Below are 26,134 nucleotides of genomic sequence, written 5' to 3' on the forward strand. Positions count from 1 at the left end.
TGTTATTTAGTAGTATTTCCTATATAGTTCAAACGTATTCCTCCAAATTGAACGCCTTTAAAAGGTCACCATGAACTTGCATACAATGTTTCGTGATCGTGCTTTTCATCTTAGAAGAATACGAGCAAAACCGGCACTTGAATTGGAACCGGAAGTTATGGTGCTTGGCATGTCTCTCCAGGTGAACCATCCGCTTGGCCGCATATCCACATTCCCCACACTGAAAGGGACGTTTGTCCTCGTGGATCCTCATGTGGGTGTAGAGATTGCCCCTTTGGTTGAACTCATGACCACAAATGTGGCATTTGTAGTGCTGTTGGTTGTCGTGATGCAGTTTGTTGTATAGAAGAAGAGAGAGGGTTGGGTGGTTTTCCTTGTTCCGGATATGGACCGGTTTCCACGGATTCTGATTAGATGGTCTGATCAAGGGTGCAGGATCCTGATGAAATCTGAGTTTAGTGTTTTGGCGTTGTTTGCGAGAAAACACATCACTTGTATACAAAGGCCGTGCCCAACTTTCAGGAGAGCTGGTATTTGATATCATACCTTCAGGTGACATCCTGTTAGTGTTATCCAACTGCGGAATGTCTTTTAATTTCTCGCCGCTCAGTATCCGATTAGATACATTAATGGCCTTCTCCTGCTCCACTTCATTGGGGCAACTGTCAAAATCATCGAGGCCCTTCAACGAAAATATTCCGTTGATATGAAGACATCGACAGCGGACACAGCTTTGGAAATGGGCAACATTAAAATCTTCACCGGTAGCTTTCTTGAGCAAACTGTCATCTTTCGAGGGTAAACGAATAAAATCCAATATTTCAGTCTGTCCTAACATCTTCCGGACATACGTCTCGTTTTGTTTCTTGATATCTACGCTATCTTGATACGCTGGAGCAAATGTGGTCTCAGTTACGGCTGCGTTGTTAAAAGCTGGATACGGGATGCGAGCTGGATCTACTGGCACTGCGTTTTCTACCATTACCGGAAGAAACATTTCTTCGTGTGTATTCAGGATTAAGTTTAATATTTGGTACCATACAAATGTGATTATTTAGAAATCTTACAGAAAACTAAAACGAACTCAAAGGCCTAAAATAAAACCATCTTATGTTATTCTATACTAGTGTTGGATGATCATCAGAACGAAACAAACCATATACTAGTAAAAGTGGATGTTAAAAGTTGAAACAAAATTCTAGGTATGCGATTAACTATGAATTAAACACCACTGTAAAGTTTACACTGAAAAATATTGATAGTCCCCGATCATGTATTTCCTGGCCTATGTATTTCTCGGCCGCAATTTTAATCTCTATACATTATTCATTTCCTCTTTTAAGGTCAGAACAAAAATACCGCAAAAGTTGTTAGTTTGCAACACAGTACATAACAATCGGAGGTGTCTTAACACAACAGCAAAAATGATTTGGATAATTAATTGGTAATTTCTGAGTTAAAAACCGTAAAATATTTAGCAGGAAATGGCTCATCACAACGCTCAAGAGTTGTATAGATCATTATTATACATAAGATAGCGCTAATACCATTAAACTGGCCAATTAATACCATTCATTATAATATTCTCGATTTTTCATACAAAAAAATCGAAAATCTATAAACAAGGCTATTATATTTAAATGTATCTATATGGGTGGACGAGGATCAAATAGTCAGAGCCTAGCAGGTGACAAAAAATCGCTTTTAGATATTTTAATAATTTGGGCACTATGTGTGTACAGAATGTCTGTAAAATGTGATATCGATACTCCTATTGTTCTTAAATAGGTGGTCTCAGGCATTTCCCTTTTCGGCTGTATAAACCAAACCCAAACCAAAAAATAAGCGATAATGAAAGAACTCGCCAATAACTAACCTGAGATTTCCAAGAAGAGTAACAGAGACAGTTTCAGAAGAAAGATGAGTTTTAAGTGTCTGCTTAACTGGCCACCATTCTGATATGCGGTCATTTAACTTATTGCCTGAACAAAGTGCATGATTTAGACAAAAAATATTTGAATTGTACGAAAACCTTCCTGCACTTAGTGTCATCAGATGTTAAAAGTGAAAATCATCAGCTACTTAAACATCACGAAACAACCAACAACAATTGTGGAAAAGATCACTAGATACTAATATTTCGATCCACATATCAATTTGTAGCCGGGTAAGCTTAGGGCTCCAATCTTTCAGTGGTCACTTTGACCATGATAGCCCCTGAAAGGAATAGAAAATATTAGTGAAGTTATAACTTGAGCACAAAAAGAAACCAAAAGTCTTATAAGCTTACCAAAGACACTGCTGAGAGCAAATAGCAGAAGAGTGGATACTGGACTCATTTTATCATCTGAATCAAACCATCTGCACCATGTGTATCCCTTTTTGATCACATATGCTATGATAAGTGTAACAGCTTCCTCTTACTCTGCATTTCCCTAGCCCTAAAATAATAAACTTGTTATTTAATCGTATGGACAAGAATTCAGTTCCTATCCCATGGATTGCATACCAGTAATGCTAAAGTGGACTGATGTTTGTCTGGCAAGAAGGCATTGTCGTAATGAAGGACACCACTGAGGGGGGGGATTTCCAAATCGTCGTTTGAATGTGAGACAATTTTGAGAATCTTAACTGAAGTACTAGCAAAATATTGCATTTTGATCTAGAAACAAACTTTTTTTGAGGGAGCGCTTCAAGGGGGGCACTCTGGGCACGGGTGCCAACATGCAAGTTATGCCACTGAGCGATGATTGTGGTTCTCAAGAGGTCAAGCCTCACCTTTTTCTGTCATTGTCTCACTATATTGATGGCCTGATTTTCTAGACAGCTTATCAGCTAGCTTCCTAAAAATGTTGGCGTCTATTCCCATTCCACTTGTCGTTGATAGAACTATTGGTGCAAATTTTCCACTCCAACTTTAATAATCTTTTCGTTGTACTCATTTTTATTTTGCCTCGAAAGAGATGGTGACAAAGAATTTGTAGGCTGAAAAAATGCTCAGACTAGTAATCAGAAATTGACTGTATGATTGGGGAAACCAGTAACATCAATGTTAGAGCACGTCATGTGCTATGGACTCTTACCCCCAGCATAAACAATATACTCTTACATCTAAAAATACCATTTTCCATGGATCTCATATATCATACTCCTAGCAGTTACAATCTAACTTAGCTGCATTCGTTTTGTTGTCCCCTGCAGGATGTTGTGTACCGTTGACAGGAAGACTAATAGGCTCAGTGGAGACATCTTTGCGACCAGCGGTTTGCTAGCAAATCTTTTAAAGACTTGTGCTGTGGTGAAGTGAAACATATCCTCCCCGCCGTTTAAATATCAATGAATGATGAATGTAGTTGTCGCTAACACATACACATTTCTTTGCTGAATTTTTGAACCTTTTTGAACCCCATGGCAGTGCTAGTTTTATTATGGTAGAAGTTGTAAATCGAAGTTATGCAAACGATCAGGTCTCTCCTGTTTTACACTATCAAAAGCTAAGGCATCATGTAGCCTCCAGGCTCGACAAACCCCGACAAACCCCGACATATCCCGACAAACCCCGACAAACGGGGTTTGTCGGGGTTTGCCGAGGGGTTTTGCTTCGGGCCCGACGGCTACATGAGGCCTTCTTGCATAGTGTTTTTCCACGTAAAGCTTGATGACTCCGTCTCGGCTTTTTGTTGGGAGACTCAAAAAAAAAAAAAAAAAAAAAAAAAAAAAAAAAGCCTCCAGGGGCTCGACAAACCAGAAACCCCGTCAAACCCCGTCAAACCCCGTCAAACCCTGACAAACCCCGACAAACCCCGACAAACCCCGACAAACCCTGACAAATCCCGACAAACCCCGACGTGTCAAGATATGTCGTATCATGTCGGGCCCACCGGCTACATGATGCCTAAGCTACGTAAAACAACCTAGATTGTACAACTCACTTTGAAGATTAGACTGTTAAGTGATGAGTGATTGGGCTCAATAAACATTTTAGTAGCGAAGACATGCGGATCAGCCTCTTGTGGTTCTAATAGTTCATTCAGACAAGAAGTTTTACTTTTTTTACAAATTTAGTCATTCAAGCTGCCTGAGTTCAGGAAGTTTGCCAAAGTTACTGTAAGGATAACACATCATTAAATTATTGATTGTTCAGACAGAATCTAAATGATTTTAGAGGGAGTAATATGTGATGACATCTGGACTCTGGAGGCATGTCCAGTGGTTTAACGTTGCCTATTGCCGCCCCATTCGCTGAAAGAGCGCCCCTGTTGGCGCCCCCTCCTCTTTTGGCGCCCCTCCCTAAAATTGAACAAATTAGATGATTTGAAAGGATAGGCCGGTAAAATATCTAAAAAGTGTGTTTCTAGAGCATAACGCGCAGTTTTGGTAGTACCGTAGTTAAGTTTTTCAAAATTGTCCCACATTCAAACAACGATTTCAGTTAAACATAAATTTCAGTTAAACAAAAATTTCAATTTCATGCAATTTATTACAGAGTAAACAAGTTTACAATAAATCAATTTGATATTTAAAGGAATCCTAATTCAATGTGTAGTATGGTTGTCGAATTTTCTACAAGAAGGCTCACATACTCCCTATAGACCAGCGAATCTTCTTCAAAGTTTGTCTATTAACCCAAAAATCAGTTCATGGTACTGCACCTGCTTACATCAAAGCATTACTAGATGTGGATGTAGTGGATACAGAACTCTCATATACCATGACCAGGTCGAAGAGACCGGATGACCTTCTCATGCTCAAGATACCAAAGAATAAAGAGTCCAAAGTTGATGACAGACGTTTCTCAAGCTGCATGCACCGGTTACATGGAACTCTCTTTCACTGATGTTGAGATATATTACTAATAACAACTGTTTCAAGCGAATGTTAAAGAATCATTTATATAATCAGTTCTGATGTTTTTTCTTCCCATTGTCTTCACTTTGCAAGACACATTGCAATAAAGAGTTATAAATAAATTTAACGGGTGATACTCGTAAAATATTTGTTCAGTCGACGAGTCCAACTCGGCGCGCGTCCTGGTAGATTATAAACCTACAAGAAATAAATTCTTTTAACATACTCTGTCATGTTCTGGCAATCAGTTCTGACTGTTGATATTCTTTAAATTTGATATTCTTTATTTTTGTATCTCAAAAATGATGTTAAGTTTTTAATATGAGGTAGAATTAAAGCTAATTCCGTACAGCCTAAGCCTAAGTGTTTAATGCAATAAAACGACCAAATGACAGTTATAACAATCTGAAATAGAAAACGTATTAGAAATACATAATCCAATATTCATTGCTCAATAGTCAAGAATACATCATAAAACGGGATTTATAAAACGGCTAATAGTACTTTAAAACATAGTACTCGAAAACATACAAACTCACCACTAGGTGGAAACGAAACTTGACATCCTGTCCTAAATAAGAGCATTGTTATAAATAATGATATAACAATCTCCCGCCAAACAAACTTATAATTTAAGAAGGATGTAAAAGTTTAACCCAGAGGATTAGTGATTGTTAAAATTAAAAATCTTTAAAAGTATATAAAAACCAGCCCATAACATCTGGCAAATATCTTAAGTTATAAGATCAAGTGAAATATAACTGACATGCACACTCAAGTATAAAAGTATAAAATGATAAAGAGAAACGGTACATAGATATAGCTCACACAGACGTGAAATCGGAAGGGGTTAAAACATATGCCCAAACACCAGAATATTCAGAGCAATAAACAACTATATCTCAAGGGAAAACTGATGTCATACCAGGTACACCTCATCCTCAGATAGCCTTAATCACTCTTCCCACCTCAATACAACAAGTCCTCGAGTAATGACACCAATAAGAAGTCGAAATAAAGGTATTTCATTGCCCATAACAGTCCAGTCCTTAGGGCACAAGAATAAACCCCACCACTTCAGCCGGCTAGACAATAAATGAACACACTATCTGCTTGTGCTTTGACAACCAATGAGGTCTGATGACACAACGCAATTGCTTTTTAGGTCAAAACTGTAAGATCCAGTCCTTAGAACGTGCAGTAAAGTTTCGGGGGAAGCTGTCTTTTTGGTCAAGCAGTCCGCTAGCTGTAGTTCTGTGCGTGTCCAGACAATTCCATAAACTTCTCTAAGGGTCATTTGTTCTTTTATCGATGCTACCTCTCGTCTTAGTTTGAGATCTGCAGCCAAAGACGATGATTGAATATTATCCCAGAGTGATTTGCTATCAGTTACTCCAATGATTGGTAACATATTGTCCTTGTTTTCGTTATTCCTTAGATTTAAGACATCCATCATAGTTTCTCTTAGATTGACAGCTTCATCCAGGCATTTTCCTAAGGCAATACCCTCAGCGTATATGATGGTCTTTGCAACTCTCTCCAGTTTTTACTACACCATGATAGCGGAGAATATGCATCACCACAGTTGATAAAGATGATATAGCTCCGTGTACTCGAAGTTTTGTCAGGAAGGTTGCTTAATGCAGCATCTGAAAATGCTACTATCCTGAGATCTTCAACGTTACAGGGTGGGATCGAAAAAGATACTCTTAGAGTGTGCTTTTTTAGTCTTTTTACAACATTGTTTAACTGGATAACATCACTGACAACGGGTTTACTTGCCATTAGGCTGCATTCCAATACCAAATATCGGATATCAGGTCTGGATTGAGACGAAATCCATTGCAGTTTCCCTAATAATTTTTGATATTTTTTCTTCTCTGATTCATTCAATTCATGATCCGACTGAGTTCTTCGGGCAGAGTTTAACTCGATAGGAACAATACCTTCTTGGTATGATATTTGGTCGACTTGTATTTGGTCTTCTTTCTGACTGATATCCCAACCTATATATCTAAACTCTTTGCTCTTCTTTGTACTAAGTTGAAAGTCAGAGCATAGGGCTTTTACCACATTCTGATGAAAATCTGCATTTCCTCCCACTAGGATATCATCGACATGAATCACAAGGAAGCCACTGATTTCTCTATTATGGTGGTAAACATATACAGAAGGATCAAGTTTTAAGGATTTGCAACCATAACTTGCTAGTTTAGTCTTCATTGTGATGAACCACTGTCTAGCTCCATCGTTCAGTCCATAAACAGGCTTTTTGATTTTCCATACTACGTCATCACTCACCCTAAATTCCTTGGGTGGTTTCATTAGCACTGTTCTTTCTAAGTCATTTGATTGAAGAAACGCTGCTCGCACATCAATTGATTGGATGTCCCATTTCTTCCAGTTGCATATAGAAAGACACATCCTGGCTAGACTCTTTTGAGCGGTTGGTGAGTCTGATGGGGGTGCATTGTGTTCTTCAAAGCCGCGGATAACAAGCCGTGCTTTATAGATCTGATTGCCATTTTTGTTTTTTGTTTCCGTGACCCAACGACTGGACAATACATCTTCCTCAGGAAAGTCTATTCTTCTTACTTCATCAAAGACTTTGAATTCCTTCCATTTCTCTAGTTCTTCACTTTTTGCATCTAAATAAAGATCTGAGTTGGTTTCATTGTGCTGCACATACACTTCATAATATATCTGCTCAGAAAAACACCGTGATTCAGCTCCTGCTTTGTCTTCTTTAATCCAATTCATCATATCGAGATCAACACCTTTTGTTTCCCCAGTACTCACATCTACCATGTTCCAGTAATTAGAGAACTTTCCGGTTGATTTTCCTCCTCTGCTAACAACAGTCATGGCATTCCACTTGTTTTGGTCGACATTTGATCCTTGGCAGACATAGATCCTATCACCAGGTCGAACAACTTGTGGTTTTTGTTGGGGAATATGCTCTTCTCTGTCGTTTTCTTCTACTGTTAGAAGTTCTGAGCCTACAGTAGAATTGTCTGCTGCTTCATTGTTGTATTGTGTGGTAGCAACAGGGTCATTGCTTTCCTCCTCTGAATCGTCATCATCACTCTCTGATTCTGATAAATTACTCCTTTTACTAACATGACTTTCTGGTTTCGTTTGAGTCATTGGTTTAGAGTTAATTTGGGTTTCCCCGTCTTCTTTAAGGATAACCTTACATGGGTGTACTTTGATGAGTGTTCCTGAGCCAGTTTTGATCAAAACCTGAGTTCCATCTTGGGTGATCACTTTACCTGGACCATGCCATGATTTTTGGTCAAGGCGTTTGTAGTAAACTGTGTCCCCAACACAAAACTTTTGGTGGGTTCCGGTAAAAACTTTGCCTCTCAGGGCTCTTGCAACCCGATTAGAATACTCTGCTTCAATATATGCCTGTCTTGAAATTCGAAGGCTGTTAAGATGATCAGCTACAAGTTGAGATGCTGATTGGTCTGTTAAGGCTGGAAGTTTGTTGGCAGAGTTCCCTGGTATATTAGGATTTCGACCTAATACGAGTTGGTATGGTGAGAATCCGAAGATGTTGATCAAAGAGTTTTTTGCATGAACTGCCCACATCAAGGCAATATGAATCGAGCATTTAACATCATCAATGATCTTTTCAGTCATTTCTCCTACTAGTGCGTTGTGACGCTCACAAATACCATTTGAGAATGGAGCTTCAGCAGCTGTAGTTTTGTGTAACACATTGAATGCCTCACAGAAAGCATCCCAGCTATGGCTGTTAAACTCACCTCCGTTGTCGCTCAGTATCTTTTTTGGTGGTCCAAAAACGGAGATCCAAATCAACATGAACTTTTCAATAACTTCTTTTGCAGTTTTTGATTTGAGTGGGTGTACTGCTGAAAATCTAGTAAGGTAATCAACACAGTGTAAAACCCAAATACCTCGAATCAGCTTAAGATCCATTGAGACAAGTTCATTGAATTCAGTTGCAAGGGGTAAAGAAACCACTGGTTTTGGGGCAGCGCGCCTATGTTTTAAGCAAAATTCACACGATTTATCAAGAAGCCTTAGTTCAGTTTCCAAAGCTGTATCTCTTTTACCAGCATGATCCAACAAGTTGATGATTCTCTCACTTCTAGCATGGGCAAATCTCCTGTGTAGTTTAAGGGCCTTCTTCTTAGTTTCTTCTGGTGGGGACATGTTACATGAATCAACAGTATTGATAACGCATGCTTCAGAGCAGAATGTGAAACTCTTAATCAGTGGTAGTGTATAGTGTCCTGTAGAAGTCATTTCAAGTTCAAATAATTTACCATTGATTTCTGCTTGATCTTTTTCAAAGTTGATCCTTAGTCCTAGGTTTTTCATAGTCTTCAATGAAAGAAGCAGTGGAATATCGGTGTCAACAACATGAACTTCAAGGATTATCTTTTCTCCGCACATCTCTACTGGCAGATGAACCATTTTCATTGCCTTGAGTTTTCCAACTCCGAATTTGAATTATATAGTCTGTGAATGGAATTCTTTCATTTCATCACGAACTTTCTGATTTAGACTATCAACATAACATGTGAACCATTCTTTTCCGCATACAGTTTTGCAAACACCTGAGTCTAGGACGGCCTTGTTGACCGTTTCTCCAACTAGCCATATTTCTTCTAGCTCATTGCCAACATTAGATTGGAAAAATATGGGTTTTTCAGGGAGGTCATGATTTTGCTTGTCTGAATCGTTAAAATGCGATCCTTGTTCATCATTTTCTTCTGAAAAGTATGTCTGTCTACCCTGCTGATTGGGGATCATGTTCTTTTCTTAAAATTAGCTAAACTAGGTATCACTGGCAAAACATTTAATGTTCTTAAACATATGTATAAAAATTCCACTGGCCAAATAAAACTATCTGGATTTGTCAGCGAAAAATTTGATATCAATAAAGGAACTGAACAGGGTCATCCACTTTCCCCTGATCTATTTAAGATATACATCAGAGATCTTTCCCCTCGACTAGAATATGATAACTGTCCGAAACTAATGAACCAACTTATCAGTCACTTACTATGGGCAGATGATCTGATACTCTTGGCACTGGACCCCAAAACCCTCCAAAAGCAACTCGATGCTTTGAACAATTTCTGCTTGGAATGGGGCGTCGAAATTAATGCAGATAAAACTAAACTCATGAAATTTAATGCCCGTTTTGATACTTATCAGCCGGTTCCCCTCAAAATTGGTGATCACTTGTTAGAAGAAGTCGAGTCATACTGCTATCTAGGAATCGAAATACACAAATCCGGCACATTCACAAATGCCCGAACTGAGCTCAAAAAGAAAGCCATGCGTGCACTTTATGCCATGAAAAGCTCAGTAAACAAATCCAAATTATCATTCCGCTCTCTAACAACACTCTTTGATGGTCTTATTAAACCTATCGTTCTTTACGGAGCGCCTATTTACACACCTAACATGGCTATCATAAAACACATAACAAAACAAGTCGATCTCAATATGGATGCCGACACAAAAACAAAATTTCAAACTAGTATCCTCAAGAAAATTAGCCTTCTGAACAGCGAAAAAGTTCACCTTCACTTTCTTAAATGGTCACTGGGGGTAAATCGTAAAGCCAGCAACGCAGGCGTCTGGGGTGAGTCAGGCCGCTACCCATTAATCTATGAATGTATTAACCTCACTCTCAAATATAGCCAACGTTTGAAAAATCTCAAAGATAACTCCCTTGTCTCCTTAGCTTTCAAAGAACAGATGAACATGAAATTGGACTGGTACAGGGGTTTGGAGCCTGTCCTCGCGCTAGACCCATGTTTCTCTACCGATCATGTCACAGCCTACCGCACACTCAAAAACAATCACTCCAAGTTACTTTTCGAAAGAAACCCGAGTATCGCAAAACCACCAAAAGAGGACTTTCTTATTCACAACGGTTTCAAGAAACGAATTCCTCCTCAATCAACACAACCCATCGGGAGTAAAATATTCACACCACACGTCATTACTAAAACTTTGAAATGTAACTTTAGAGAATATTGGGGGTCCTGTATCAACACTTCTCGGAAATTAGAATTCTATCGTGACCTAAAATCCAAATTTAACAAAGAGTATTACCTAGATAGTGTCATTAAATATGCAGACCGTGCTAATATCACAAAACTGCGGATCAGTGCACATCGACTCGAAATTGAACTTGGCCGATATAATCAAACTCCACGTGACGAGCGAATATGCTCCTGGTGCAATATAGTCTTAGGTTCTGGTATTATTGAGAATGAAGACCACTTCCTTAACCATTGTGATCTTAACGCTGCATCGAGGCGAAAAGTCCTAGACAAGATCCAGTCACTCATATCAAATCCAATCAAACCGTCTGCGACATCTTATTCTGTTCACAATGTCATCCCTGGAGCAAACGTCCTCAAATTCATCAGCAACAACAGTGAAATCATTGAACTTATCACGAACGAAAGTCAAGTCCACCTCACGAGAGTCGTTGCTAGGTTTGCCACTACGTGTTTTAACAACCGCAAGAAATTTGTTGACTCTCTGGCCAGTACATGAACAGTGAACACTGAAAATCACTGTACCCGCTTTTGTTTCTTTTCGCGCAACAACGAGTGCAAACTGCAAAGTGACCTGGCTCAAGCATTACAGCATTACCAAGGCGACTGAAAACAAAATATTTTATGTCAAATCTTTATTTTTCACTTTAGTTAAGTTATATTAATATAATAAATTCAAATCTTATGATATTGTTATTATCTTAACAGTTACTATTGTAGCTCAAGATTTTAAATTTGTATTCCTTGTATTCCTTGTATTCCTTGTATTCCTTGTTGCGGTTTCTGATAAGACTTTGGATATCACGGATAAATGGACAATCTTTTATCCAGTGTGTTCTGTCTCCACACCCGTAACACTGTCTGTTAACATCATTTCTGTTGGAGTTCTGATACCTTTGTTTGTTCTTTGGGCAGTCTCTTAGCCAATGGGATGTATCACCGCAGCCATAACACTGAGGTCTTTTATTTCCCTGGTTTTTGGTATTATAAGGATTGCGCCTAAAGCGGTTCCCACTTTGAAAATAAATCTCATCTTCTTCATAACTACTATTCTCTCCATTATAGAAAATTGCATCATCACTTTCCAGAACTTCTTGCTTTACCTTGATGAGGTTATTGGTTGCTTGAGCTTGGCTTGGTCCGTTATCAGATACTCTTAATAAGGCAGCTTTTGCTTCTGCAAGGGTCATAGTCTGACATGTCGATCTAGCCAGAAGATACCGATTGGGGGATAGGTTAGCTGCTCTTAAAAGCTTATTCGCCACAACGAGATCAGGGAGTACAAGTTTCTCGGCCTTCAGCTCATTGAGCTTTTGCTCATACACATGGATGAATTCCTTTATATTCTTGTCTTTTTCCCTCTTCATCTGATCAAATTCGTCGAATTTCAACGATAGATTGTTCTCTTCAACATACACTCCGTCAAGAATGGCGATCAGGTCGCTAACCTTTGTTTTGGTGCTATCAATTGCCAATGCAATGTCTAAGGCACTTCCGGACATGTTAAGAACAAGGGCGGCTCCTCTATCATCTTCTTCGATGTCGGTGACTTTCTCCCACAGTTGGACGAGTTTCTTGTATTGCTTGTAGTTCTCACCACAGAACTTAGGTGTGTTGGCTTTCCTCGTCATTGTCGTTTCGTATATTGCACACTGCTACCAATGTTTAATGCAATAAAACGACCAAATGACAGTTATAACAATCTGAAATAGAAAACGTATTAGAAATACATAATCCAATATTCATTGCTCAATAGTCAAGAATACATCATAAAACGGGATTTATAAAACGGCTAATAGTACTTTAAAACATAGTACTCGAAAACATACAAACTCACCACTAGGTGGAAACGAAACTTGACATCCTGTCCTAAATAAGAGCATTGTTATAAATAATGATATAACATAAGTATGCTCGTTTGAGAAACTAAGCAAGCTTCTTTTTTATTTTTATTTTGTTAGTCGGCCAACATGTCTTGGGTTGTACTGGACCTAACAAGTTTATCATCGGATGTCTACTTATATTTATTATGATATCATTATTCATTGTAATGGCAATAAAATTAAAATTTTGTTTTACTAAATTTTGTTTTACTTCTCTTACCGCACTCCATTTTTTTTGTTCCTTTCTTAATTTAAAAAAAAAAACATTTGATCCCTAAACAGACGAAATTATTCAAACAATATACACATAATATAGCAATGACCCTATAATATAAAAATTCTGTAAAAATAGTACAAATTTAAAAACTGAGGTAAAAATAAAACCCTTTGTAATAATATATATAAAATTCTTAATTGAATATGTTACTGTACTTACCTTCATTATACTTACCTGAGGACCCCAGGCTATTATGTTCATTAACATAAAGATTTGGCGGAATGACAGGCTGAGCGCGGCCCCGTAACATTATACCTACATGTATAATTGTATCATGGTTTCTGCTTAGTTTAGAGTGGTCACAATAAAAGATATTTTAATTTTGTCTTTGCATTATGATGAGTTATACTTTTGTTCACTTTTACACATTTGCTCACATCACTCACAGTCAGCTTCTTTGACATGGTTAACCAACTTCCTTGTGTTGTTGGTTAATCATATGAGCGGGGTATAAACAATAAATACCTCATTTCATTTCATTTCATTGTTTTTTTGAGAATGTGAGCTTTTTTACCATACCAAATTTGTTATACTTTTTTGAAATGATTAGTGAGTTTCGCCTTGGTGCCATATTTAATGACGCGCGGCTTTTGGAGCGTTAAAGTCAAGTAATTTTACGAAATTCTTTTATTTTTCTCGTACTATTCCGCGCATTCCGTTTTATTTTCAGTTCCGGTATACATTCTGAAAAGGACTTTTTATTCATTGATATTGGACTTCAGAAACTTTTCGAAAAAGTTAATGGATATCAAAATTGATTTATTAATGAAAATTGAACAATTAAAGGTTATATTTTAACTTTGAGTATTATAGTTTAAGCTGTAATATAATATCTTAAACTTAAAAATAGTGTAATACCCACTGCGAGCTGATCATTCGCGAGGTGAAAATGAGCGCTGGGGACGATCTTTCTGAAATTTTACCTGTTGGTTCAGTGGACGATTTTAGCCACAGCGCCTTAAATTTAGCACGATCGTCCATAATCACACAAAGTTACAGCTAATTTAGTGATGTAAACACTCGTCGCAATATACTGGAATCGAATCGAGCGCGTTACTATGGTTACTGCGCGTTGATATGGTTACTAGATTTAGATTAGATTCATCGTTTTAGCGCGCGTAGCATGTAGCATTATTACAATTCTATCATATTGTCATATTATTATTAGATGCACGAGTTTAGCTGCATTTTACATTTAATTTCAGGAATCTGCAAGATTTGTAATCGATTAGATAATATTTAATTTCGTTCTTCATTCCTTGCTTGGCGGTCCTCATTTATGTATGTATTTTACCTGGGAGCGGGAACTCCAGGCTACGCTTTTCATTAACCTGTAACCGGGATGTAATTTTCATAAACCGATTAGAGTTTAGTCAGTATGACATGCTGATCGCCGCCAGACAGTTGAAAATTTGTTTCATACACATAAAATTGATTGTGTCATATCTGAGTTCTTGGCTGTATTTCGAAACCTCAGTCAGTTGTGGGTTTTTACCGGCCTAAATAAAAAGTCAAGTTTACAGGACATTTCTGGGGAACCTTACTATGTGTTTTACTTAACAAGATCAAAGATGCGAAGGTGAGGAAAAGGAAGCGTGCATTCGAGAGCGTATCATTTTGTACATTATAAATATATTACCCCGATCTGAAGCAGGAGGTGACCGGGATTGGCAATTTTGAGTTATCCCGGTCCCGGTCAACCGGGTCAAGTCACATTTTTCATCCCGGTCGCGGTCAAATGCTGATTTATGATCCCGGTCAATTCAGGATTCTTGGTCCCGGTCCCGGTCAATCACTCAAATTTGCCGGGATTTTGACCGGGATCTTTTACATAATTTCATTCACTGTGATTTTAAGTTTTTACTTTCATTCATTGTGAATTTCATCTTAAAACAACCTCTGAGCCAAACAAAACAATGTTTAAAATTGCTAAACAAGTTTAGGTAACTAATATCGTTACATAACTCATAAGTGCAAACTAACATCAAGTTTTCAACTCGGGCTACGCCCAATTGTCAATTGGAGAATGAAACTGTTGAATAATGAGGGATCATTGACTGAGGAATGAGGGTGAACTTGAGTAATCAGTACATGAACATTATTGGTGTAGTACATTAGGCCCATGCCCCATATTGAATTTAATATTCTAGTTATTACTTATTCAAATTGTTCAATTATAATGTAAATGAAAGTTGCAGCTTTCAATATGAGAATACCAGTTTTGGTCCCGGTCATCCCGGTAAAATCCCGGTCATCCCGAAAAAATTGTATTGTTGGTCCCGGTCCTGGTCCCGGTCCCGGTAAGATAGAAATCCCAGAAATTATTGGTCCCGGTCCCGGTCACGGTAAATTGATAATCTCAGTCCCGGTCCCGGTCAAGTCACATTTTGTATCCCGGTCCCGGTCAGGCCTAAAATCATGTCCCGGTCACCTCCTGATCTGAAGTTTGATGACTAGAAAACAGTGAATACAATTAATGTTTATTAATATTATTATCGAACTTCATATTATATTGTTTATCCTAAGTAAAGATCTGATAACTCTACAACAGGGAGCGGTTAAACTATAAATGGAAACAATTTAAATACTGAAACATAAACTAGTGTTAACATATCTATAATACGTTAACTTAAAACTTAATTACATCAACTTGCAAGATTTAAAAAATTTTCCCTATAAAATACAGAGGCAATATCAAATATGGCACAGTTCAGTCAAATGAAAAAATCTGTTTGTTGATGGCACTGAAGAATATTTTGAAAAAAGCTACGATGAAAGTTGAAGGAACAGTTAAAGGAACACTATACCAATTTCAGAATGTAAATTTTCGTGTTTAAATATCATACTTTATAAGGTATAAAGTTTCGTATTATTAATCAAAAGTTGGTGTAATATCACACGTAACACGTTTTAGATATTAAACAGAAGAAAGTTTTTTGTCCTAGATCAAGAGCTGCTCATTTCTCACAAGCAGTGTGGTCGGGGTTCTGTTCTTCGATTCTTGCTGCCTTTGTCTTTCGCACGCAAGTAGGAGTACCCTGAGGATTAGAGGCAATAATAATAATAACGCTTTATTTGTATACCGCTTAGGCCGTATAATCAACCATGAATTATTAAAATTTTATAGTTCTACAATTGGAACCTGCGACTTGTTTTGCAGTGAATCACAATCCAGACGAAATGTGTAATTTTAAAAAGTATAGGTACACACCTGTCCGTAGTTTCTCGTACATCACGCGTGACGTCCGGCTAGAAGGAGTTTCTCCCAGGTCTGCTGTCTAGGAAGAGAGAATGGGAGATGAGAGCTGTTTGAGCTTTATGACTTCACTTAACAGCCAGAGGTGCCATAAGCTAACTCGTCGTAAATTGCGAGCTCTGGCAGGTATCCTCGGGTGATTGTCAGATCAGATGGTGGTCCAAAAGAAACTGCTGGGAGCCTGACAGAAAACCGTATTGCAAGCCCCGAAACGGTGTCAGGTTTGTGACTGAAGATTCTGATCAAGCTCAGGGTTGAGTCTACACAGTGTCGCCACTTGCCGATGCCAGTTGATGCGACAGGACACTGATTTAAGTGGGAAGTTGTGTCTAAGAAACAGCGTGTGGTTCGGGTGCCGGTTGAACGCATGTAATAGGGAGGGTATATCCGTATTTCGCTGCTAGGAGGTGGTCCGCAGATTGCGTGAAGATGCCTACTTTTAAACCTATCAATAGGTTCAATAGGTAGGTGCTAGTGATGCAGTCCTTGACCCGGAAGCTAAGGCTTCCCCGTTTCTCGCTCATTTGTGCTCCGATGTTCTTGTGACCTCTGCAGGGGTCAAGTGCAGGATGAGGGACATGGCCGACCAGGAGAAGGTTGTTTTTGAGAGGTATTTTTATACAGTTTAACTGTATCATTACCCTTGGAAATCTCTCGACCCAAACGATGCCAAATTCTGCCTCCGAGCACAAGTACTTTGTAGGGGGTCAGCGAGTCATTTCGTGTCTATTGTTCAATGTCGTTGAGTACAGGGGAAGTTAGCTGCTGTCTACTGCCGTTATTCTCCAATTCTTAGAGTTCGTCTTTCGCACGTGAGTAAGTTTCCTGGGGAAAATAAATAGTCAACCAAAAATTATTAATACTAAACATAGATGGACTTCCCACAATTATAACCAGTAAATCTGACACCTGCTAGCTGGCGTAAATTTAAAATTTAACACGCAGTGCGCGCTAAAAATATCTCAAATTTGAAAACTGATGTGGTTTTTACCGAAAATCGAATTCGCGCCAGCCGCCATCATCACAGTATTGGCCGTATTTGAGTGCTGGGAAGGCTCAGTTCGGATTTCTAAGATGGATATAGCCGTAAGCTAGGCCTAGGAACCATAAAAAGTCGTATAAAACTACCCATGGAATGACCAGAAATGAACGAAAATGAACATTCTTCTCAAAGTGCTCAGAATGGTTTAAAATGGGTCGGAAAGTGTTTATATTAGTCCTAGGACCACTCAAACCAAGTTTGAGAATCATTACATGTCTAGAACCTATGTTACCAATGTTCCAAAATGTCCCAATTTTGGCACAATAATCCTCCTGAGAATCCAGATTTTTGGAACATGGGCACATCGAAGTATTGGCTGTATTTAAGTGCTGGGAAGCCTCAATTCGGTTTTCTAAGATGGATGTAGGTAAAAACTAGGCCTAAGAGCCATCAAAACTCAAATAACATTACCCAGGTTCATGGAATGTATGGAAAATGAACAAAAATGAAAATAGTAGTTGAGATGGTGGAAACATTTGATACAATTTTGGAAACATGCTTTTACAGCCGTATTTATGCTTGTACTGACTTGGACATGTTCATAAAAAGGTGGCACTAGAGATTGATTTTTCACTGCCAAAATTGTGTGAAGCATTTTAAAATACTTGTATCTCAAGGAGTATGCTATGAAAGTTAACAAAATTTTAATGTGGTCCAAAAAGATTCAAATGTCACATAATAAAGTCATTCATCTCTTTATATCTGTTAATTGTGCAGATATGAGCCAGAAATCACAAAATATTCATTTCTTGCACCTCTAATCATGAATTTACATTCTGTGAGTGTGTCCTGCTTCTCAATGTGATTATTGAACCTTTTTGAGATAGCTGAGTGTTAAAAGTGCAAAGAATCACCGGTTAAATGTAGAGTTACGATGCAATTATCACATACAGGGTTAATTCTGACTAAGTATTTTAGAATGATGAATGTGATATGAATATCAACGGAATGATTGTAACAATGAACTCTATCAATGTCAATTATATCATGCTAACTAATATTTAGAGAATTTAGATGGTTAAAAGTGCCATAATGAGTCAAAAATCACATAAATGAGCATGTATTGAAATGATGCTGTATCAGGGGAATGTACACTGTCCATTTGAACACTGTCCATTAGTACTCCGATGAAAAAGCGATGAATGTCGATTTGCCGTGATTCTAGCTTTGTGTGTTATTGTGTGATTTCAATGCACGGCAATGAAGGGACTCAGGTACCACGATCTGGCAGACAAACATGTCTGAACAGGCATAGCGAGTCAGATCTGGTTCAGGAAATTTTATCGTTTAAGAGATATTCATATTTCATATGAATCAATACTCAGGTTTCTAATTTTGGACTCGCCCGGGGTTTGATTATGATACTTTGAGGAATGACATTTGATTTATAAGTTGATTTCAAATCCCCTATGGGTACCAGAAATACTGGTTTCACAACAACAACATCACTTTTTGGCTCTATATCAGGTTGGTATTCATAGTAAATCTGCAGTAATTTGTTGTGACACTGCACTTGTTTATGGTCATGGAGAAGTTCGTTATTAGAGTAATAGTGGAATCAATAATCAAAAAACACTGATTTTAAACTGATTAAACTAGGCAAGTACTTTTACTACTCAAGCCATGATAATTTTGTCTCCATACTGTGACAAATGAATCAATCAGTTACGTATAATACTTAATTGGATTTTTGAAATGTGATTATCGATTCATTACCTTTCTTTTCAAAATGTCATTACAACTTGAACATTACATATGATTCAATTGTCATACTTTAAAGAAAATTACATAGTTGGTAGCCAGATTTGTGTGATTTTTGAATCATTTAACCACCCAGATCAAAAATTATCGCTCAAAGGCCTTCAATATGGTATAAGCTTAGACATGGATTCAAAAATCACATAATAAGAACCATAGAATAGATATATGTTGTCATATTGTGCACTTAATTTAAGGCTTACTATAGTGAGACTTAATAGCGCACCAATAACGAAAATGTGATTTTTGAATCATATTAACTGGTTTTAATACTATTTAATACTATTTTGTACCCTAACAAATGATAGAAAGCCAATAAAAACGTAAGATGATTCAATAATCACTGCTCAAAATAGGCTCATTTCCAATGTTTAAGTTGTGATTTTTGAATCATTTTGGCACCAATAACAATTTCAGATAAGACATTTTATTCCTTACATGCATTATAGTCACCATATCAATTTTGGCGTCTTTGTGAATAGTACTTTTCAGATTATCTAGTGTTGATTCATCTTGCATTTCTAATTGTGTGATTTTTGAATCATTGGCACACAAATAACGATAACTCCTGTGATATAAGCACTACAGACTCCGTGATTTCAGGATCACGAAATTTAATCGAATTTCTAAAGGTATAGATAGATATATCAACCAACAAAGAGCAATGACCATTTTTAAAACTCATTTAAAAAAAATCAATCTCTAGTGCCACCTTTTTTTGAACGTGTCCACTTGGAATCTATCTGGTATGGTAGAAGGACACATGTACTAACATTTCCAGCCACTTAGACTTGCAAAATACTCCCCTGGTTCATGGAATGAATGAAATGAACACAAAATGAACATTTTCCTAGAATCCCCTGAATTGGGCTAAAACCAATTGGAATCGGTCGGTATTGATACCAGGAGTGTCCCTGAGAAGTTTGGTGTGCCTAGCATGTTCAAAAAGGGCTCTGGGGCAATGTTTCTATTTTGGTTTCAGAGTAGTTGAGATGGTGGAAACAATTGACACAAATTTAGAAACATGCTTTTTAGCGGTAATTATGCCTGGACTGGCATGGAATCGATATGGTATGGTAGAGGGGCATATTGTTTACTAACATGTTCAGCAACTCAGAAGTTTTTTTCTTTGAAATTTAATACTCCACCGAAGGGATAGGGTGCGTCAAGAATCATCCAGTTTCACATCGAAAGCACTATTTTCACACATCAAATTGTGACATTTTTTGTTCAACTTTTAAAAAACCTTTTTAGTGCAAAATGATCCCCTGGTTCATGAAATGAACAAAAATGAACTTTACCCTAAAATCGCCTAAACTGAGTTGAAGGCGATCAGAATCGATTGGTATCGATACCAGGAGTGTCCTTGAAAAGTTTGGTGGCCCTAGCATCCTCAGAAAAGGCTTTGTGGGCAATGTTCCATTTTGGTTTCAGAGAAGTTGGGATTCTGGAACAGAATTGAGACAAATTTGGAACAGGCTTTTTGGGCAGTAATTATGCCTTGGCTGACTTAAAATCGATCTGGTATGGTGGAGGGGTATATTAACTACATTTTTGGGTGTTTTCAAATTAAAGATTTCAAAGCCAGATTTTCGGCTTAAGTTGGCTGGGACATGCCCAAATTGTATATGCTTTGATCGTGATCGGGTTTTCAAAAATAAACGATTTACCTTTCGCATATGATGGACTTTTTCCCGAAGAAGGTGGGTATTTTATCCTTGTAGTTTTCCAGAGAAGGACGTAGTCTTTTCCACATCTCTGTCATCAGTGAAGTCCTCTCGATTAAACGGTACCTTTTTGGCACTCCTGAGATAATTGACTGTCTTATACACAATGGTTTTACCGTTTACAACATTTGCAGTAATATTTATTACCGAATTTAATTAGAATTTAACCCATACATTTTAAACACATGAACTGCTGTATCAGTAACCATCAAAATAGAGACAAACCTATGAATTTGATGTTTATCTTGTTAAGTGGGAGGTTAACCTCTTCTTGACACAAAATACCCAGTCGTCTCCTGAGATCTCCGACATGACAGAGGAAGCTACTGTCGAGTTCGATATTACAGCTAACCTAAGATAGTCAAACTGAGTGGGATCAATTTTAAGCATTACAAATCAGCAGTTGTCAAGCAAATGTGATGAAAGAGCCATTATTGAAATGTAAGGCAGATCTAGAGCTAGGAATGTGTTTCGGGGCATCAAAGAATAAGTATCTGTGTACTGTTCTTTACCATACCATTTAAACGATTTAATACATGGAAGTATCACAATAATATACTTTTTCAAAAACATAAACACATTTAAAAAAGGCTCGAATGGGTTATCGATATTTCCATATAATGCAGGATTGAAATAATCTGTTTAGGAGTAATACGTTCAAATTCGATCCTGATCTACAAAAGTGTAACATGATAGCAAAATCCGCTGTGCTTTTCTATACTAGAACAAGTTTTAGTAGTCTCCAGCACATCACAGCTTAAAGGCAGTAACACTAAATCGATTACATTAAATAACCTCTCAAGATCATTTAGTAATATCTGTATTTCAATGTGCAACGAAACAGCTTCTATACTACTTTACTACTTCTATACTACTTTACTATCAACTAGATATACGGTTTGAGCATTGAAGCTCTATGCTGTGAGCAGCAACGAAAAGAGATGGGATTGCAATATATCGACTCACTTGTGAAAATAATGATTAAATCTCAAATCTCACTTGTTCAGAACAATTACGATTTCTAACTGCGCGGCGTAGTGCGTACTTTGAAATCCAAATAAAAATTATTTTTGATCAAAATATTGGAAAACAAAATTACAACATGATTCAAATCTTGTGTAAAAAAATGTGATAAACAATATGCTGTTAAAAACTTTCGTGAAAAATTTTAAAAAGCATGATTTCCACCCGATTATGTGAAGTTATCATTTTTATGACTTTTACAGGTTATAATTTTTGTCAAGAGCTTAGCCATTTGTCAAAATTTAGGTCATGGTATCATGTTATGTGACTATACAATGAGATTATAATCCGTTGATGTATAATATCTTGGAGTTTATCAGGGGATAAAATTATTTGTAGGTTTATAAACTACCAAAACGCGCGCTGGGTTGGACTCGTTGTATAATAATAATGTATAACTATCAATACATGATACACGATAACGTAAAACTATATAAATCGATAACATATAAGATCAAATAAACCATATGGTACCAAGTTACATTAATTGATGAAATCTTTCCATGTTTTAGAATGAAAATCCATATTACACAAATATTCCTAGCTTTAAGTATGACACACATTATTACATGATAACGAATTGATTTAACGCGCATATGCAAAATATATTGTAATTGTATAAGAATCGACCTTGTTTTTAAAGATTAGTCATTTAAAGTATCGATGAGAAAATCCCAGTACAAATAGCTTATACTTATAATCCGATAATTTATGTTGTATGATGCAATGAAAATACTCATACCGCGCGCGCAGCTTGAACTACGACATACGCAAGCGTTCAGTTGCAAATTATAAGGTCTACCGAAGTTTGTAGGGCGCGAAAAATTTTATGTTGACGTGCTCGCGCATTCTGAGTAGTCAGCTCGCGTTGGGTATGCGCCAACTTTTTTTGTAAGTCTATACTGTCCATTGTTAATTGACTAGCCCGGCGTGCGCTAATTCGTAGCACTTGTCTCGGGTTGATACATGTTACGTATCACAAATATCAGAGATATCAGGATCATCTCTGCGCGGCGTCAGTAAAATTAGAAGTTCGCGCAAAAATAGTTTTATTTTCCTGGCGCTTTGTTCTCGCGTCGGGAGTGAATCACTAATTAGCTCACTACTTAGCTCACTACTTAACTCTCAAGCCTTCGGCGGCGCGCGCTTCGCTCGCGAAAAGTGGCGTGCAACGTATGTCAAGTTTCGGGCAATAAAATAAAAAAGCGCTATTTCGAAAAAATTTAAACGAGTAACATCCGTAAAATTTTATAAATCAGCTTACCAATTTTTGTTAAGATCGGATTGAGGGAAGGTTACCAAATATAAATTTGTTTCAAAAATTTTGTGCTGGCCGAAGTTAGCGCTAAAAAACTAACCTTAATTACCTACTGTCGGCACGCGCGGCTCACTGTCGATATTACCTGGGGACCCCAGGCTATTATGTTCATAAACATAATAAATCCGCCGAATAATGATTCGGCGGAATGACAGGCTGAGCGCTGCCCAGTAATGTCGATACAATGTCGCATCACCTACTACGAGGCTATGGAAAAAGGACAAAAATATGAAACTCATCTATCAGAAGTCTCTTACAACCACTCATCCCTGCACCTATATAAAGCACTGGTTGACCTTATATTAGGAAACTCAAACCGGAGCTGGAGGCGATTTTTAACACAATGAATACTGTGTTGAATGGCTTAGTATAGAAGTTTTGTGAATTTTAATTAGTTGTACAAACTCAAGATCAATTAAAAAAGCAACTGACCTTTGGATTTCAGAGGTCATGTTTCTTTTAACAGGCTGCTTATTATGTCCTGTACTGGTATGGCATACTAGTTAAGTTCGAGAGTTATCCTGTGGTGGAGGTAAGGGATCATGTATCATGGCCCTCCACATGACATATGTTCCCCTCAAAGTTCTCCTGTGCCTTGGGTAATGGTTTGAAAACTTATTCTTGTCCTGTTTGTTTTCTAGCTGTAGACACTATTGCTGTTTCAAAGACATAGACCTTTTTTGTTTCGTCGAGGGAATCTCACCTTTCGCAGAATCTTTGGACAGGGATGTATGTGAAAACTGAAACTCCTACGATAATGTGACTGCACTTGTTATTGTAGGGCTGTTTTCTACACCGGTTACCTTGCTATACCAGACCTCTTCTTTTCCTGCAAACTTTAAGTTAATTAGCTTGTTTTGAGCACGATTATCATATTTGATTGTTTAAAGTTCAAAAAATATTGGTAACAATGAACCATTTCCATTACTTTTGTATTATGCTCTGCCAATTTGATGGCAATTTTTGATTTAATGAACTTTTCCCGTTTAAAATATGGATTATCATACCTCATATTGCCTTTCATCTTTTTGCAAGGTTTTTCTTTGTATTCCACGCATTTTTCATTTTCTTAAGGGGCCTGGTATAGAGAGATCTGACTGTAGTTTATTAGGTCCATTAGGTGAGACCATGTCGTTGTATTAATTGCAATTGCAATAATGTTTCTTAAATATTTAACAAAATTGAACTCCTTTTAGCATGACAACGGCAACTGAAGCTAGCAGACCCGTCAATGCTGAACAACATTCACCCCCAAAAGTGATTAAATCGATTATTTGCTATTGATAGCTGATATGCTTTTTGATTATGATAGTTATTTTGACAGTAATTAATAAAGTATTAATGCATGTCTTTGTGTAACGCCATGCTTTTTATTCAACTTATTTTTCTTCAGGGAGGTGTGTTATGGGAAACACTAAGGTCTCTTTTGTTCATCTCTGGAACAGCAATACTGACAACTATTGCTGTTAAGAACTCTGTTAATCCATACATAGACAAAATATGGGGAGCTTCACATGACTTTTGGGGTTCTCTCTGGACCTCTATTTACGAGCTGTTTGGCAGAAACGACTTTCTTGTCCATTTTATTGGTTGGTTTTATTCAATATTGTAGTTTAGACAATCATGTCTCAATATGCTGCATAAATCCTAGATGTGTAATCAATTGCTGATATGATGGCTTATCAATCACAAAGAATATAATGTGATTCTACCCACATAGGTTCAAAATATTTTCTTTACTCACTGTGCAATTTAACAAATAACATTCTGTTTTGAACTTTTTTCAACACAAAATCCCAACCTGTTCACTTTCATTTTCTAGGGTCTGGACTTAATGGTATTATATGCTTCACCGTATTCAATGCTCTCTTTCTGTTGTGTGACATCACAGGACACCCAACTTGGTTGCTGAAGTACAAAGTTCAGGATGCAAAGAATCAACCTGTAAGTTAGCATATTACTGGATAGTCAAAAACTATGCAGTTTGAAATACAGTATTAATACATTATTAATTAATAAGGTATTGTTAAATCAAAGCAAAAACTTTACCACTTAGTCAAACAAAATAATATTTTTTGTTTTCTCAAGGCAGAGATAATCACACGTAGGATAGCTCTATTCATCAATTAATACATTACCATGAATGTTCCAAGGTCGATAGAAAAAGACTATGGAGTTGCATCAGAACTGCTGCTTTCAACCTTGGAGTTGTCAGTCCAGTCTTTACTTTGGTGTTCTACAAGGCATCGCAGTGGAATGGATCATACCATAAGGGCGATCTCCCAACTTTCAACCGATTTCTCCTTGAGTTCCTGGTCTTTAACATTGTTGAGGAAATATTCTTTTACTACAGTCACAGGTAAAACAGACTTTTGTGCACCATCTTGTGTTTCCCGATAGCCTGTCTTGTCTTTGCGTTCAGATTGAGTAAGTCATGCACTGTTAGACATCTTCTATCAAAGCTTACTCTTCCAGGATCTTGCATCACCCCAAGTTGTACGCTCGATTCCACAAGAAGCACCACGAATGGACAGCCCCAATTGGTATAACTTCAATTTACTGTACCCCGCTGGAGATGGTAGTATCGAACTTGTTCCCTATTGCTCTTGGACCTTTCCTCATGCAATCGCATCTCTTTGTGACCTGGATTTGGTGAGTTTTGGAAATTAAACTGTAACTGAAGTAGCTATCTTACCAAATTTACTGTCCAAACTGCCCTCTGCAGCTAAAGTTCTGCATGATTATTCAACTATAATCTATCTAATCAGGTTTGGATTGGTGCTGTTCTCTACGACATTGGCCCACGGTGGATATCATGTTCCCTTCCTCTTCTCTCCTGAAGCTCACGACTACCACCACAAAGTGTAAGTTAAACAACTTATATTGTGCTTCTAGTGTGCCTCATGTGTGTTCACCCTCATAAACTAAAATGTTGTATAATACAGCCAG

The 26,134-nt window shown here is 37.5% G+C and overlaps 2 protein-coding genes and 1 long non-coding RNA gene across 4 annotated transcripts in view; 1 reads left to right on the top strand and 2 right to left on the bottom strand.

Annotated features, from left to right (window-relative positions):
* Nucleotides 1-2,445, bottom strand: part of LOC134826729 (disintegrin and metalloproteinase domain-containing protein 10-like) — a 28,541-nt gene extending 26,096 nt beyond the window's left edge. Inside the window, exons 1-2 of the mRNA XM_063839218.1 lie at nt 2,291-2,445; nt 1,877-1,982 (exon numbers count right to left, since the gene is read on the bottom strand). Of these exons, the coding sequence (XP_063695288.1) occupies nt 1,877-1,982; nt 2,291-2,339 (155 nt within the window). The 5' untranslated portion in view covers nt 2,340-2,445. The remainder of the gene's footprint in view (nt 1-1,876; nt 1,983-2,290) is intronic.
* LOC134811050 (fatty acid hydroxylase domain-containing protein 2-like) overlaps nt 1-26,134 on the top strand; it is a 52,892-nt gene that overhangs the window by 25,617 nt on the left and 1,141 nt on the right. For both annotated transcript variants that reach the window (XM_063817757.1, XM_063817758.1), the window contains exons 2-7: nt 24,380-24,442; nt 24,579-24,774; nt 25,008-25,129; nt 25,339-25,544; nt 25,661-25,837; nt 25,954-26,049. In XM_063817757.1, coding sequence (XP_063673827.1) covers nt 24,383-24,442; nt 24,579-24,774; nt 25,008-25,129; nt 25,339-25,544; nt 25,661-25,837; nt 25,954-26,049 — 857 coding nt within the window. In that variant the 5' untranslated portion in view covers nt 24,380-24,382. The remainder of the gene's footprint in view (nt 1-24,379; nt 24,443-24,578; nt 24,775-25,007; nt 25,130-25,338; nt 25,545-25,660; nt 25,838-25,953; nt 26,050-26,134) is intronic.
* Nucleotides 15,647-21,198, bottom strand: LOC134826667 (uncharacterized). The gene is made up of 4 exons (XR_010161732.1): nt 21,070-21,198; nt 20,788-20,923; nt 16,273-17,142; nt 15,647-16,099 (listed from the first exon to the last, which is right to left on the bottom strand). It is a non-coding gene; the product is annotated as an uncharacterized LOC134826667 (long non-coding RNA).

This window comes from Bolinopsis microptera, chromosome 2 (assembly GCF_026151205.1).
Source record: "Bolinopsis microptera isolate Bmic1 chromosome 2, MBARI_Bmic_1.0, whole genome shotgun sequence".
Lineage (NCBI taxonomy): Eukaryota > Metazoa > Ctenophora > Tentaculata > Lobata > Bolinopsidae > Bolinopsis > Bolinopsis microptera.